This window comes from Amblyomma mixtum, chromosome 10, assembly GCF_055824585.1.
Source record: "Amblyomma mixtum isolate Tamu chromosome 10, ASM5582458v1, whole genome shotgun sequence".
In the NCBI taxonomy this organism is placed as follows: Eukaryota; Metazoa; Arthropoda; class Arachnida; order Ixodida; family Ixodidae; genus Amblyomma; species Amblyomma mixtum.
The window spans coordinates 165,781,475-165,796,006 of NC_143021.1; the positions used below are offsets into that span (position 1 = coordinate 165,781,475).

Below are 14,532 nucleotides of genomic sequence, written 5' to 3' on the forward strand. Positions count from 1 at the left end.
GATGACAAATAAGTTCGTGCTGAGGAAGCACCCTTGGAGCACACCAGTTTCTTGGATAAAAGTCTTGGAGAAGGTTGCGCCTAGGCGGACTCTGAACGTTCGATTGGTCAGGAAGTCGCTCAAACAGCTCAGCATTCTGCCGCGGATACCTAGGTCCGCTAGGTCACGGACTATACCGAACCTCCACGTGGTATCGTAAGCCTTCTGCAGGTCGAAGAAGACCCCGATAGAGTGTTGGTTGTGGATGAACGCTTCCCGGACTGTGTTCTCAAAGCGTACAAGGTGATAGGTTGTGGAACATGTCTTTTTAAAACCGCACTGGTGTATATCTAAAAGTTGCTGGGACTGAAGTATGAAGGTTAGTCTGATGTTTAGAAAGCTTTCGAATGATTTTGCTATACAGATAGTGAGTGCTATTGGCCTGTAACTGGGGGGACTAGTTTGTGGTTTCCGTGGTTTTAGGAAGGGTACTATGATTGCTTCTTTCCATGCTTGGGGGATTTCTCCACTCATCCATATTTTATTGAAAAATTTTAGGAGAGCCTCTATGGCAGTCTCAGAGAGGTGAGCAAGCATGGCATATTGTATATTGTCTGGGCCTGGTGCTGTCATTTTACCGGATGTTAGTACTGTGTTTAGTTCCTGCATTGTAATAAGCTAATTGTAGTCTTCATGTATGCGTGTTCCAAAGGGCAGTTTTTGTTTTTCTACTATTGTTTTGTGCTTTTGAATTGTGTGTGTGTGTGTGTGTGTGTGTGTGTGTGTGTGTGTGTGTGTGTGTGTGTGTGTGTGTGTGTGTGTGTGTGTGTGTGTGTGTGTGTGTGTGTGTGTGTGTGTGTGTGTGTGTGTGTGTGTGTGTGTGTGTGTGTGTGTGTGTGTGTGTGTGTGTGTGTGTGTGTGTGTGTGTGTGTGTGTGTGTGTGTGTGTGTGTGTGTGTGTGTGTGTGTGTGTGTGTGTGTGTGTGTGTGTGTGTGTGTGTGTGTGTGTGTGTGTGTGTGTGTGTGTGTGTGTGTGTGTGTGTGTGTGTGTGTGTGTGTGTGTGTGTGTGTGTGTGTGTGTGTGTGTGTGTGTGTGTGTGTGTGTGTGTGTGTGTGTGTGTGTGTGTGTGTGTGTGTGTGTGTGTGTGTGTGTGTGTGTGTGTGTGTGTGTGTGTGTGTGTGTGTGTGTGTGTGTGTGTGTGTGTGTGTGTGTGTGTGTGTGTGTGTGTGTGTGTGTGTGTGTGTGTGTGTGTGTGTGTGTGTGTGTGTGTGTGTGTGTGTGTGTGTGTGTGTGTGTGTGTGTGTGTGTGTGTGTGTGTGTGTGTGTGTGTGTGTGTGTGTGTGTGTGTGTGTGTGTGTGTGTGTGTGTGTGTGTGTGTGTGTGTGTGTGTGTGTGTGTGTGTGTGTGTGTGTGTGTGTGTGTGTGTGTGTGTGTGTGTGTGTGTGTGTGTGCGCGCGCGCGCGCGCGCGCGCAGTTGGATGAGCTTGAAACTGTGGAAAAATGCTCACCCAATATGTTGGCCTGCTCTTCTAATGTTGTTTGAGTACCGGGTGTTGTTAGCATTGGAAATGTGAATGGAGTAAAATTTCCTGTGAATTTCCGCACCTGCTCCCACATTTTCTTTGATGATATTGAGCTGTTTATGGAGGATATGTACTGTTTCCATGATGCCCTTTCTGCGTTGCGTCTAATGTATCGTGCTTTGGCTCTAGCCCTTTTGAAGATGAGCAAGTTTCCTGCAGTGGGATATCTGCGAAGGTTGCCCCAAGCCATGTTTTGCTGCTTTTTAGCCAATGAGCAATCATTTGACCACCAAGCTTTTTGTGTTTTTCGTGCAATTTCAGACGTTTGTGGGATGGCTTCTATTGCTGCAGATATTAAGCATGTGACAAATTTTTCATTTAGTTCTTCTATAGTAAGGATTTCGGCGTATTCTTTTTCTAGTGTGGCCTTCGTTCTGAAAAGTGCCCAATAGGCGAGGTGAATTTTCCATCGCTGTGGCTTCGTAGGGAGGATGAATGTAGCTGATGTTAGTTTTAAAACTGTAGGTAAGTGATCTCTTCCCCGGGGGTCATCTAAAACATCCCAAATAAAATCATTAAAAACAGATGGTGATGCAAATGCTAAATCGAGGCAGGTCATTTTTCCAGAGCTGGGGCAGCAGTACGTAGCTTTTCCCGTATTCATTAAACATATGTTATTCGAAAGAATGAAATCCTCGATGAGCTGACCCCTGGAATCAGTATGCTCACCTCCCCAGAATGAGGAGTGTGCGTTAAAATCCCCTATTATTACATATGGCTCTGGCAACTGATCCAGAAGTTCTTCTAGGTCATGCATGGCTATTGTGTTGTGTGGGGGTATGTACACAGAGCATATTGTTATTGTTTTATGGCTAATGATGTTTGCGACCGCTTCTAAGTTTGTCTTTAATGATACCTCTCTTGCAGGGACATCACTTTGCGTAATGATAGCGACGCCTCCCGAGAGTCGGCTAGCTTGCACTCGGTCTTTCCGGAAAATATTATATTTTTTTAAAATGTTTGTTTGCTGTGGTCCTAAGGTTCGTTCCTTGCAGGCACACAGCTGTAGGTGCCATTGTTTTCAGCATATCGGTTATGTCTGTGTAGTTTCTGTGTAGACCTCTACATTTCCATTGTATTAGATACGCCATTGTGATAAGTTGGGGATTGGGGAAAGTTACTTATTCTCAGGAGCAGTGATTCGTGGTTTCCGTTTTTTCTCTAGGGAGTCTCGCCGCCGCTGCAGCGGTGGCGAAACAGGAGTTGTATCCATCGCCACTTTCGTGGCGCCGGATTTCCGCGGAGAATCCGCGGATGCGTGTGCTTTAGATGTCAGCGGACTTTCGCTGACATCCATCTCTTCCACGGTGGACATGGATGATGCTTCTTGTTTGCGATGGCCCGTGGCCTTCGCATTCGTCTTTTTTGTTGGCACCACTGAACCAGGCTCTGCTCCAGGGGCAGAGTCTCTTGGGCCAGCAGTTGCCTTCTTAGAGGGGTGGGGCGACAGGTCCAGTTCAGCAGAGCAGTTCTGGGTGTCTGTCGCCGAGGATGCCGCTGCTGAAAGTGGGGCCTGAGGGCCTCCGGCGAGGATCGCGTGGTCTTCCCCGCGAAAGTTTCAGCCCTGTGAACTGTACCACCGACTTCTGTGGTGGAGACTTGGGTGTCGGCACCAGGTCCACCGGATAGACCTGTGTGCCGACAGAAACTGAAGGCGGCGGCGGTCCCCTAGTCACCGCTTCAGAGTATGTCCCTTTCTGTTGGAAAGAGACGCGTTTTTTTGCCTCAAGGTAGGGCAGGTTTTCTGGGGTCTTCAAAGTTATAATTTGTTTTTCTCTTTTCCAGACTGGGCACGACCTGGAGTACGCAACATGTGCGCCATTGCAGTTGATGCATTTTGGTGTGCGTTCGCATGTTTCTTCTCTATGTGCGTCTTCTGCGCATGTGACACAAGTGGGTTTACCCCGGCAAGCCAACATGCTGTGTCCAAAGCGCTTGCACTTGAAACATCGTCTCGGATTCGGTATGTATGGCCGTCTTTACAATGGAGGTATGCGGCGTGGATGGAGTCAGGCAGAGTTGTGCTATTGAAAGTTAGGACAATATGTTTGGTCTTGATTTCAGCATTGTTTCTCCGGATGGTTATTCGTCGGACTGCTATTACTCCCTGTTCGGCTAGTTCTTCTTCCATTTGCGCATCGGTACTCTGTAGGAGTTCATATTCAGATATGACGCCCTTTGATTGGTTCAGGGTGCGGTGCGGGGTTACCTGTACGCTCATATCTCCAAGATTCTGTAATGACATCAGTTTGGTGCTCTGTTCTTTTGTGTTTATTTCTACAAGGAGATCTCCGGTTCGTAGCTTTTTTGCTTTGTAGTCTTTGCCTGCACAACTTTTTAGGGTGTTGGCGATGATAAATGCAGACAGGTTGGCTACAGGTACATTAGTGTTTGAGTGAAGCATAAAAAACTTCGCAAATGTTTCTGGCTTCTGTGGACTCAGTTTCTTCACATCGGTGCGACCCCTTTTCGGGGGCCGATCAGATTTTTTTCCAGATTTTGCCATACGGCATGTACTGACTAAGGGTTCCTAATACTTTGTCGCCTCTGATTCATCCTTATACACAGAGGAAGGTCCCGGGACTCCCCGCCTGGTAGACAGAGGAGGAGCCCATCCGCCGAGGATTGACCACTTCCTCGACCGCCACCGTTCAAGGTTTCTTTCCTCCACCTTTCAACCTATCGCCACGGTACGGATGACAGCTTCGGTATGGGGGCTAAGGGTCCGTGGTGGTGCCGAGCACCAACACCTCGTTACACGAGGTGCCCCTGCGGGGTACCACAATGAACTTTAGTTTTAATAAAACCTATCCACGTCAGTTCATCTTGCAACTGCCCGGCGCCTAGGAGGCCCGGCAGTCGTCGTGTCCGTATACAGCTATCACTCATGTCCGAGACTACCGGACACACACCTTGCACAGATGAGGAGGAAATCAATTGCCTCTGCCGCAACAAGCATCATCATCATCATAAGCCTTACAAATCCACTGCAGGACAAAGGTCTTTCCCAAACGTGGAGGCTAACAAAGAGGGTTCACCTTAAGTTAAGGACAACGCAGCGAGCTATGGAAAGAAAAATGACAGGTGTAACGTTGAGAGATCGGAAGCGGACAGAATGGGTGAGGGAACAAACGCGGGGTACTGACATCCTGGTTGAAATCAAGAGGAAGAAATGGGCTTGGGCAAGGCATGTAATGCGAAGGCAAGATAACCGCTGGTCCTTAAGGGTAACGGAGTGGATTCCTAGAGAAGGCAAACGTAGCAGGGGGCGGCAGAAAGTTAGATGGGCGGATGAGATTAAGAAGTTTGCGGGGATACAGTGGCCGCAAGTGGCAAAGGACAGGGTTAATTGGAGAGACATGGGAGAGGCCTTTGCCCTGCAGTGGGCGTACTCAGGCTGATAATGATGATGATGATATCTCTCCAAATAACCCTGTGTTGTGCCAGCAGCACCTACCTTATCCTCTCAAGCTTCTTTATCCTATCCGCTTAACTAACTTTCTGCTGTCCACTGCTACAACTACGCTGCGCGGTATGAATGCTTTAGCCGGAAACACGCGCGTACTTTTTTTAAATGTACTGCACTCTGCAGTCATCAAGTGAGCTCGGTAACTTTCATAGAGCGGCGCTCATGGCGGCGGCTGAAAACAGACCCTGCATTGTCAGTGAGATAATTGAGCTTCGCACGAGCATCTAATATAGTATCATTACGTTTGGTATGGTTTATCAGGGATTTATCCTGCCAAAGCGACTCAGGCTATGATGGTACGCCTTAGTCAAGGGCTCCGGAAATTTCGACCGCCTGGGGTTCCTTAACGTGCACTGACATCGCACAGTACACAGGCCTCTAGATTTTCGCCTTCATAGAAATTCAGCCGCCGTGGCCGGAATCGAACCCGCGTCTTTCGAGGACAGCAGCCGAGAGCCATAACCGCTCAGCCACCACTGCAGCTAGTACCATTTACCTACGTAATCAGTGTATCGACCTGTCAGTGTACTATATTAGTCGTGAAGGACCCAACAGAAAAAGAAGTTAAATCGTGTCGTGCTCCTCCAACCGTTCAGACGCGATAACGCTTCGGTGCCAGATGCCGACTTGATGAGTACTTCCTGCGCAGCACCGATCATGTCCGATATACGGGGGGTGTTTGCGAACATTTCTGAAAATTTCTGAGCAGTGGTGAGTTTAAGAAAGACGTCGATTCAGGAAGAAGTCGAGCGCGGCTGGCAGGATAAAATTTTAAAACAATAGTAATTATCGATTTCGTGAATTCTTTCTACTGCTTTAATCGATGGCGCCACAACTGGAACTTTACATTGAATGTCACGAAGTGTAAACAAATGGCCGCAACACCAAAAAATTACGGAGGGCACCTTAGACAACTTACGCGCTGTGAATGCGAAAGCATGCACACTGGGTGTTTGGCTGCGGCGATGGCGCTCTGCACTCTAATGCACTGGCCAGCTAACCCGACCCGTTCCCACCGCCCCCACGGAAGCTGATGAAGACGACAATATCCAAACCCATCGCGAGAGACTGGCAGTTTAGCACGCGAGGAGTGCTGTAAAATGATTGTTCATCTAAGGAACTGTTTGCCGAGACCGAGTTCGAACCGGTGCTGGCACTCACTCTTTATGATGCGCCCTACACTGCTTTTTTTGTCGTGCTGTGTAGCTTTACGTCCCGTATTATGCGTTTTTTGGGCCTTTGGGCGTATTACCGGCGGTTCATTGCCAACTTTTCCGACTTGCTGCACCGTTGACGCATCTTACAAGAAAGGACGTTCCATTCGCGTGGACAGAACAGCAGCTGCAGGCATTTGATGAATTACGGCGACGCTTGCAAACCGCGCCTGTCCTTGGTCATTTCGATTCTCGTGCGGAGACTCTGGTCCACACAGATGCCAACAACGTGGGCCTCGGTGCTGTACTCGTCCAGTGGCGGGACGGCGCTGAGCGCGTGATAGCATACGCCAGCCGCACTCTGTGTCGTGCTGAATCTAATTATTCCACGACCGAAAAAGAATGCCTTGCCTTGGTATGGGTTGTGACGAAATTTCGACCTTACCTGTACGGCCGGCATTTTCAAGTCGTAACCGACCACAACTCTCTCTGCTGGTTGACGAACTTACGGGATCCCTCTGGCCGCCTTGCGAATTGGAGCTTACGTCTTCAGGAGTTCGACATGTCCATCGTATATAAATCAGGGCGCCAGCACAACGATGCTGACTGCTTGTCTAGATATTCAGCCGAGGCTGCGCGCGACGACGACGAACCGGACTTTCCTCTCATCGCAGCCGTAGACGCAGCGACTATTTCCAGTCAGCAACGTGAGGACCCGGCGCTGAAACCTCTCATCGACTTCCTGGAAGCACGTACCACGGAGGTTCCCCAGCCATTCGCAAGAACCCAGTCCTCCTTTTGTCCGCGCAACAACGTGCTGTGCAAAGCCAACTTTTCTCCAACCGGAAGCGACTACCTCATCGTCGTTCCAGCGAATCTCCGGGAAGAAATCTTGCAGGCGCGTCATGACGAGCCCACCGCCGGTCACCTCGGCTACGCCCGCACTCTGGCTCGGATCAAAAAGAGCTATTACTGGCCTAAGCTTGCGGCGACTGTACGACACTATGTGCGCACGTGCCGCAATTGTCAACGACGAAAAACACCCCCTGTCAAGCCAGCTGGACTTTTACCTCCCGTTCAAGGGCCCAGACTCCCGTTTGAGCAAGTTGGCATGGACCTTCTCGGCCCTTTTCAATCTTCATCTTGGGGAAATTTGTGGATTATCGTCACCACTGATTTCCTTACACGCTAAGCTGAAACCAAGGCCCTCCAGCACGGCACAGCAGCCGAGGCTGCGAAATTTTTTGTGGAACGCATCGTCCTCCGGCTTGGCGCTCCAGCACTAATTATCACGGATAGAGGCACCGCTTTGGAATCCCTTGGCACCGCTTTGGAAAACTCTTGGAATCCCTTATGCGGCTGAGTGGCACTACTCACGGGAAAACAACCGCCTACCATCCCCAGACGAATGGCCTGACCGAGCGTCTCAACAAAACTCTCGTCGACATGCTGTACATGTATGTTGACGTCGAGCATCGATCTTGGGACGATATCCTGCCATATAGTACTTTCGCGTATAACACGGCTCAACAGGAGACCACGCGGAGGACGCCCTTCTGTCTATTGCACGGCCGCGAAGTGTCAACAATGTTGGAAGCAATGCTGCCCCAATATGGCCGCGACCCCAACGTTGGCGCCGAGGAGATCACGCTTCGCGCAGAAGAAGCTCGACAACTTGCAAGAGTGCGCATTCCGAACCAACAAGACCGTGACGCCCGACGTTACAACCGCCGCCACCGACTGATGACGTTCGCCCCGGACGACAAAGTCTGGGTATGGACCCCCATTCGACGCCGTGGTCTTTCCGAAAAACTGCTCAAGCACTATTTCGGCCCCTACAGAGTTCTCCGTCAGCTAAGCGACGTAACCTATGAAGTTCTCCCGGATTGGGCTTCCCGGACTACTCGCTGTCAGCAGAGACCAGAGATTGTTCATGTAGTGCGGATGAAGCCCTATTTTTCGCGAGACATTTTGTGACTAAGTGCTGCGCTTTACTCTGTTCTTTTTTTCTCTCTATTTTCTTGTTAAAGCAACGGGCCGGTGCTCCTTCCGAAAGGGAGGGTAATGCCGCGTCTACAACAAGTCGCTCGGCGGGTGTTCGGCACGCAGCTCGTGCACCACGCTGTTCGCTGCTGAAGAAGAAGAAACTGGACGTTCCATCCTGGCCGCCTCGGTGTGCTGTCGCATCTTCTCGGTGTTGGCGTTCTTGTGACGTCTAGACGCGGCGCTACCTGCACCAACTGCTACGTGACAACCTCGTGTTGATTTTCTGCACTTTTTCCTCATGTTTGAACATCGTTCGTGTACACAGACCATAACACCACTGTAATAAATTCCACGTATAAAAAAAAGGCAAGACGTATGGCTCTAATGCAGTGCCCAGCGAAGCTGATCTGTTCGCGCCGGCCTGTGTTCGAAACCCACTTCAGAAGAGCTTATATTCTTCTTTCTTTCCTGATGATGTAGGCACTGCCGAAGACGTCATGAGGTCACGTGGGTAATTCGGTCCGCTTATCATGGATGGTCGGTCAACGCTGGGTTTTCTGACGTCCCATTGCAGTGCCCTTAGAAAATTAATAGCGCTTGTCTTAAACACACAGGATATTTTCAATTCCTTGGCAGCCGGTGCGGTGGCTCAGTGGTTATGGTGCTCAGCTGGTGACATGAATGACACCTGCTCGAAGCCGTGGGCGGCGGTCGCATATCGATAGAGGCGAAATGCTAGAGGCCTGTGCACAGTGCGATGCCATTGCACGTTCACGAACCGCATTTGGTCGAAATTATCCGAAGCGCTCTACTACGATGTCCTTCGTTGAGTCGCTTGGGATGCTAAACACCATAAAACCATAAACTAGATACCTTGGCGTAACGGTCAGCTCAAATCTCATTTGGAGCCCTCACATTAAAAACGTAGTTTCAGCGGCAACCAAAATACTGCGGCTAGTAAGACGCTGGAAAAACAGGCGTCTAGCAAAACAAACCTTGTTATATACTTGACGCATTGCTGCCCTACTCGAATACGCTTATGTGGCATGGGACCCTCACAAGAACTGAGACGTTAGAAGTATACGGGGCGTTAAAAGAAAAAAAATGCCTGGGGTTCAACGTGGCTTGAACCTAGATATTCCAACGAAAGCTTTTTTAAGCATGGTCTCCACTCTCTGGAATCAAATGTCAAGGGTAAAGGTTGAAGGTCGAGGTACCAATTGGTTCCCGTCATATGATCACGTGGTCATACTACCATAGCTTGGGCGGTACCACCAGGCAGTTAAGTTGAGTTTGACCTTGTGAAGCAGTGAAGGCCATTGTCGATGCGGCGCCCACTGTCTCAAATCAAATGTCAAGGTGAAGGCCAGTTACGCAGGGGTCATAGTCTATATGATTACGTGGTCATACTTCCCTAGCTTGAGCCATAACACCATGCAGTTAATTTCGGTTGTGTGACGTAGTGCAAGTCATGCACACGCGCCTAGCCGGACAGAAGCCGCCCCCATTTCTGTTATCTAACCGCTTTCCTATATAACCGCTCGCCTTCTTGAATAAAGCTGGCCAAGTATAAACAGCGATATTGAAGAAGTCGCTCAACGCTGTCAAACATGCCAAAAGTACAAATCAAGAAATGCGCGACTACCGCTGTTAAGTCACGAGATACCAACTCTGCCCTGGGAGTCAGTAGGATCTGATATTTGTCACCATAACGGTGCCGAGTACTTAGTTGTTGTTGACTTCTACTCTTTCTTTTTTGAAATCAGGCTTGTGCAAGCGACGTCAGCCAACAAGGTTATTGCAGCATGCAATGACATCTTCGCAACACATGGCTTCCCAAGGCGACTTTGCACAGACAACGGACCACCCTTCAGTAGCCAACAGTTCAAGGATTACGCCGATAAGATTGGCCTGCAACACGTCCGGTCTAGTCCGTACTATCCCCGCTCGAATGGAATGGCAGAAAGAGCAGTACAGGAAGCTAAGAAGCTGTTAAGGCGGTTCCGTTTCGGCAGCACTGAGTTTTGTGCCGCATTGCTTGAGTGTCGAAATTCACCTCGGGACTCTTCTCTGAAGTCCCCAGTGCAGAGGCTCATGGGCCGACAGACAAGAACTCTGCTTCCTGTACCAGCCAGCCACCTACAGCCACAAACAGTGCCACCCAAGACCGTGCGACGAAGGCTAGAAGACATCAGGAGCAAGCAACGCTGCTTCTACAACAGAGGTACACGGCCTCTTCCAGAGCTTCGCACTGGCTCGACCGCAACTATGTACAACGTGCCCTCAAGATCGTGGTCCCCTGTCATGGTCGTACAGCGGGCTGAGACTCCTCGTGCCTACATCGTCAAAACGGAAGAGGGTCAACAGTTTCAGCGCATAAGAGAACACCTCAATCCGGCTCCTCCTCCCTCGTCTCCAGACCACGAGACTCCCGCGCCGCTGCCAGCTGTGGGAGTCCCAGACACTACTGGAACATCCGAATCTACACAACTCCGCAGGAGTGAACGGAAGCGCCAACCACCACGAAGATACCCGGCGCCTGAGTTCTAAAACTCTGCTTGTTTCGACGATAAAAAAAAAGAGAGAGGGGAGATGTGACGTAGTGCAAGTCATGCACACGCGCCTAGCCGGACAGAAGCCGCCCCCATTTCTGTTATCTAACCGCTTTCCTATATAACCGCTCGCCTTCTTGAATAAAGCGTCATTCATGCACCATGCTTCGTCGTGTCCACAGGTTGGACCTTGTGAGGCATTGAAGGTCATTGTCTCATCCACATCGAAATCAGAAGTTGTACCCCAAGGAGTATATCTCACGTTGTAACAGCGCACTGCATATTCCACGCAAAACTAAAACAAAAACGCCGCCTAATTGAAAACACCAGACTTCGAACATATACTGAGGCAGTTAGTGGTATTTACTTGCTGCTACATGAATACATTAAGAGCTCAGATAACAAAACCCTCTGTAAATAAGCACAAAATAACACATGTACAAAGTACAACGAAGGACGACAGAAACGTATTATAAAACATAACAAAAATAACAAGAATGTACAACATAGTGTGCCAATGTTATTCCATAAATATTGAAAATAAATATTCACGTAACACAAACAAAATAGCGAGCGACAATCGAGTCTGCCTAGCAGTACGCTCGCTGCCACACATCTCTGTTGTACTGACCTGACGGTACGAGGCACTTACCACGAGAAACGCTCCGGCCTCGGTGTCCACGAGGGGCGGCGTCGGGCTGGTGGCCGCGGTGAGCGTGATGTATGCGGCGCCCAGCGTCCCCAGCAGCGTCTGCGCGCACAGATGGCGCATGCGGCGCAGCACCACGAACATGGCGAGTGCGCAGGCGACGGGGTAGGCGATCCCGGACAGCGTCACGGCCAGGTGCAGGGCCCGGGGCCCGTACGGGAGGCACGAATACGACTGAGAGAGGCAAGGCACTGTTATATATGAAAAAAGATATTTTGAGGAAAGGAAAGGCGCAGTTACTGTCTTAATCCCGGTCGACAACTGAACAAAGCATTGGGGGTAGAAATGAGCCGCTTTTTGGCGAAGTCCAAATGCAAAAATAGTTGGGGCCTTCTTATCCAAATTCTTAAAGCAGAAAATGCGCTGGAAACTAAGTTTGCTCTACAAACATTCCAAAGTACCCCGCAAACTTTGGAAGTAGGCCTACCCCAAAAACTAGGAGGGTGTATAACAGTCTAAGAGCACTTCCTGCTGGGCTAGTTGGTTTTGGTTCATCATTAAATAGTTTCAAGGCGTAAAAAACAGACAAGACACATAGGTAGGTGACAGGACGAAGCGCTTTGGGACGTCAAACCCCCCCTAAACCAAACCGAAAGGTGGATTAGCGGGTGGACTAAATGTACGAATGAATCTGGTCAGTATAATCCCTTGTGAATATCAATGGAAGGTATATCGGACGTTGTAGCTCTCAGAGTTTCGAATTTAACGGTTCTGATGATGTCACAACCTTATGGGCCCGTCAGGGAATTTTGTTATGAAGAAACCCGCTGGTTTCCGAAAGACGACAACATAAATCATATCCCATTGATAGGCGTGCGTGTGCGGTGCGGTGCCAGTGCACGTTTAATAACCTTAGGTGGTCGACATTATTCCAGAGCACTCAACTGGTTGTCTCTTTCTGCCTTCCTCATTTCACTGCCTCCTTGAACCTTTCCCTGTTGGCGTGGTTGAGGCGCCCACGCAGAAATGAGACAGTTAGTGCGTCTTTCCTTTCGTAACAAACCAATTTTAAAGGCGGCTGTAAAAAAGTAAGAGAAAGAGGTGGCGTAGAAGATGTCTCAGATTTTTTTCAATCACCTAGAGTTCCGGCGTGTTTTGCACTTCTTCCGAGTGCTGCGCGAAGATTTCGCTGCTTCGAACCATTCAAAGTTCCCAGACCTCCACATTTATAGACGTTCATAAACATGTAAGCGCAAGAGAAAACATAAAGCGAACTGCGATTTTGTCGGGACGAATTACTGGAATGTGGAGGCCTTACACAAACATGAGGCACCTGCACATAGGGTTCTAGCGATGCAAAATTTAGGAAATTTTCAAGTCTACAAAAGAAATCAAGGAAACAAAACAAAATTTTTCTGGAAATATTGGAAACATCTTAAGAGTGTTCCAGCGACTACCGCTTGCTAGGATGGAGTACGTTTGTCTGCATTCACAGCCATAGTGAGGTAAGGAATGGGCATGAAGGCAACGCTGTAAGCTGCTGTAAGTGCGGACCGGATGTTAGGTTATCTGCTCAGTCTGTACAAAACGGTGGTTTGGAGATTTCTTCTGGTTGCGGTTGCCTAGGAGCAAAGGGCATAAAGCTGTAAAATGCTCGGGTAGGGTTACGAAAGCTGGCACCGCAAAGGTTTAAAAGTGATCTCTGAATAACGGCCTGAGGGGCGAGTTGGTGCATGACGAAGTTAACGCTGGCGCAACAAGGACACTAACAAGAAAGGGACGCCACATGCGTGCACTACCAACCATTTCGTTTAAAAGGAATCTGACAAAGAAACAGATCATTAAACCTCGACATACACGTAGGTTCAGCGAAGTGCACCAGTGTGACAAAACAGTTTGAACAGGTGTTTCCACACATGATACACATCAGTGAGGCAGCATCGCTGCTTATAATCGACACCGGCTTGAAGCACACACTCATGATTCGGAACGATTCGATTCGTGCCGTCAACAAGGTACTCGGTACAAGGGCGACTGCTGAAGGCTGAGTTTGACAACGTGATGATGCAAGAAAAAAAAACGTTTCGGCTTGGGCTAGAAACTAACGCGATAACATAAGCCATACAGGAAGCACCTCTACTCCCTAAACACCAGGACACTATCACAAATCAGCTATACCGACTCCAGCAAAGCCACTATTTACTTATTTTATTGAGTGATACTGCAAGCCACATTTGGCCTAAGCAGGAGAGGCATTGAATACACTACAGACAAAAAAAGCTAGGAAACGAGAAAAAAAATCAGTTAAACATTTAAAACAGACATTTGTTTCAGTCTACGGATGGCTAAAATGACGTGCCAACGTTTCTATAAAAGGGTCCGATTCAAAAATCTCAGTGGGCAGAGAATTCCAGTCTGTAACTGTGCGCGGGAAGAGACTGTATTTATGAGAGTTTGTCTTTGGAAAAATGGCGTCTAAGGAATGCTGCTGAGTGTGCCTACTTCTTCTGGCCCTGGTTGCACTCACGTTACTTGGAGGCTGGATATTAATTTTGCCTTCAAGGCGGTTGTGGAGTAATACCGGACGGCTGATTTTTCTGCCTACTCCTAATGTTTAGATACCATGTTTTGGAACTAACCCAGTTGGTGAATCATCCCTTTTGTATTTTGCGAAGATATATCGTACCGCCTTCCTTTGTACTCGCTCTCTTTCGCCATCTTTCTTAGTGTATCGGTCCCGTACTACTGCTCCGTATTCCGGTTATGAGAGAGTTATAGACCATCATCTCACTAATTACTGGGGCACCTTTAAGTTTTCTCTTAACGAACCAAAGTTTTCGTATGCCGTAGAACAGATGTCGGAAATATGTGCTGACCATGCTAGTTTATTAGAAATCGGTACTCATAGGAACTTACATCTTTCTACTTCTACAACAGATGTGCCACAAAGCATTTAAGGGAATGTACTTGGATATTTTTTTCTTGTAACGCGGAGAAGGACCGTTTTTTCAATGCTCAGTTCCATACCCCAAAGCATGCACCAGTCAGTAATTGTTTCAACAGAGTTCTGCAGTGAGTCACGATCAGTGTGTAATATTTCCTTAAACACGACGCAATCATCCGCGAAAAGTTTCATGACACATCGTTCGGAATAACACCT

At 48.7% G+C, this 14,532-nt stretch overlaps 2 protein-coding genes across 4 annotated transcripts in view; one reads left to right on the forward strand and one right to left on the reverse strand.

The window, feature by feature from the left end:
- The window catches only part of LOC149327643 (solute carrier family 52, riboflavin transporter, member 3-B-like), a 105,866-nt gene that overhangs the window by 5,425 nt on the left and 85,909 nt on the right, over positions 1-14,532 (reverse strand). For all 3 annotated transcript variants that reach the window (XM_089563705.1, XM_089563704.1, XM_089563703.1), the window contains exon 4: positions 11,376-11,606. In XM_089563705.1, coding sequence (XP_089419831.1) covers positions 11,376-11,606 — 231 coding nt within the window. The remainder of the gene's footprint in view (positions 1-11,375; positions 11,607-14,532) is intronic.
- LOC149327644 (uncharacterized) lies at positions 7,632-10,721 on the forward strand. Its single transcript, XM_089563475.1, has 2 exons — positions 7,632-7,642; positions 9,938-10,721. The coding sequence occupies exons 1-2, from the start codon at positions 7,632-7,634 to the stop codon at positions 10,719-10,721; spliced, it is 795 nt and encodes a 264-aa protein (XP_089419601.1).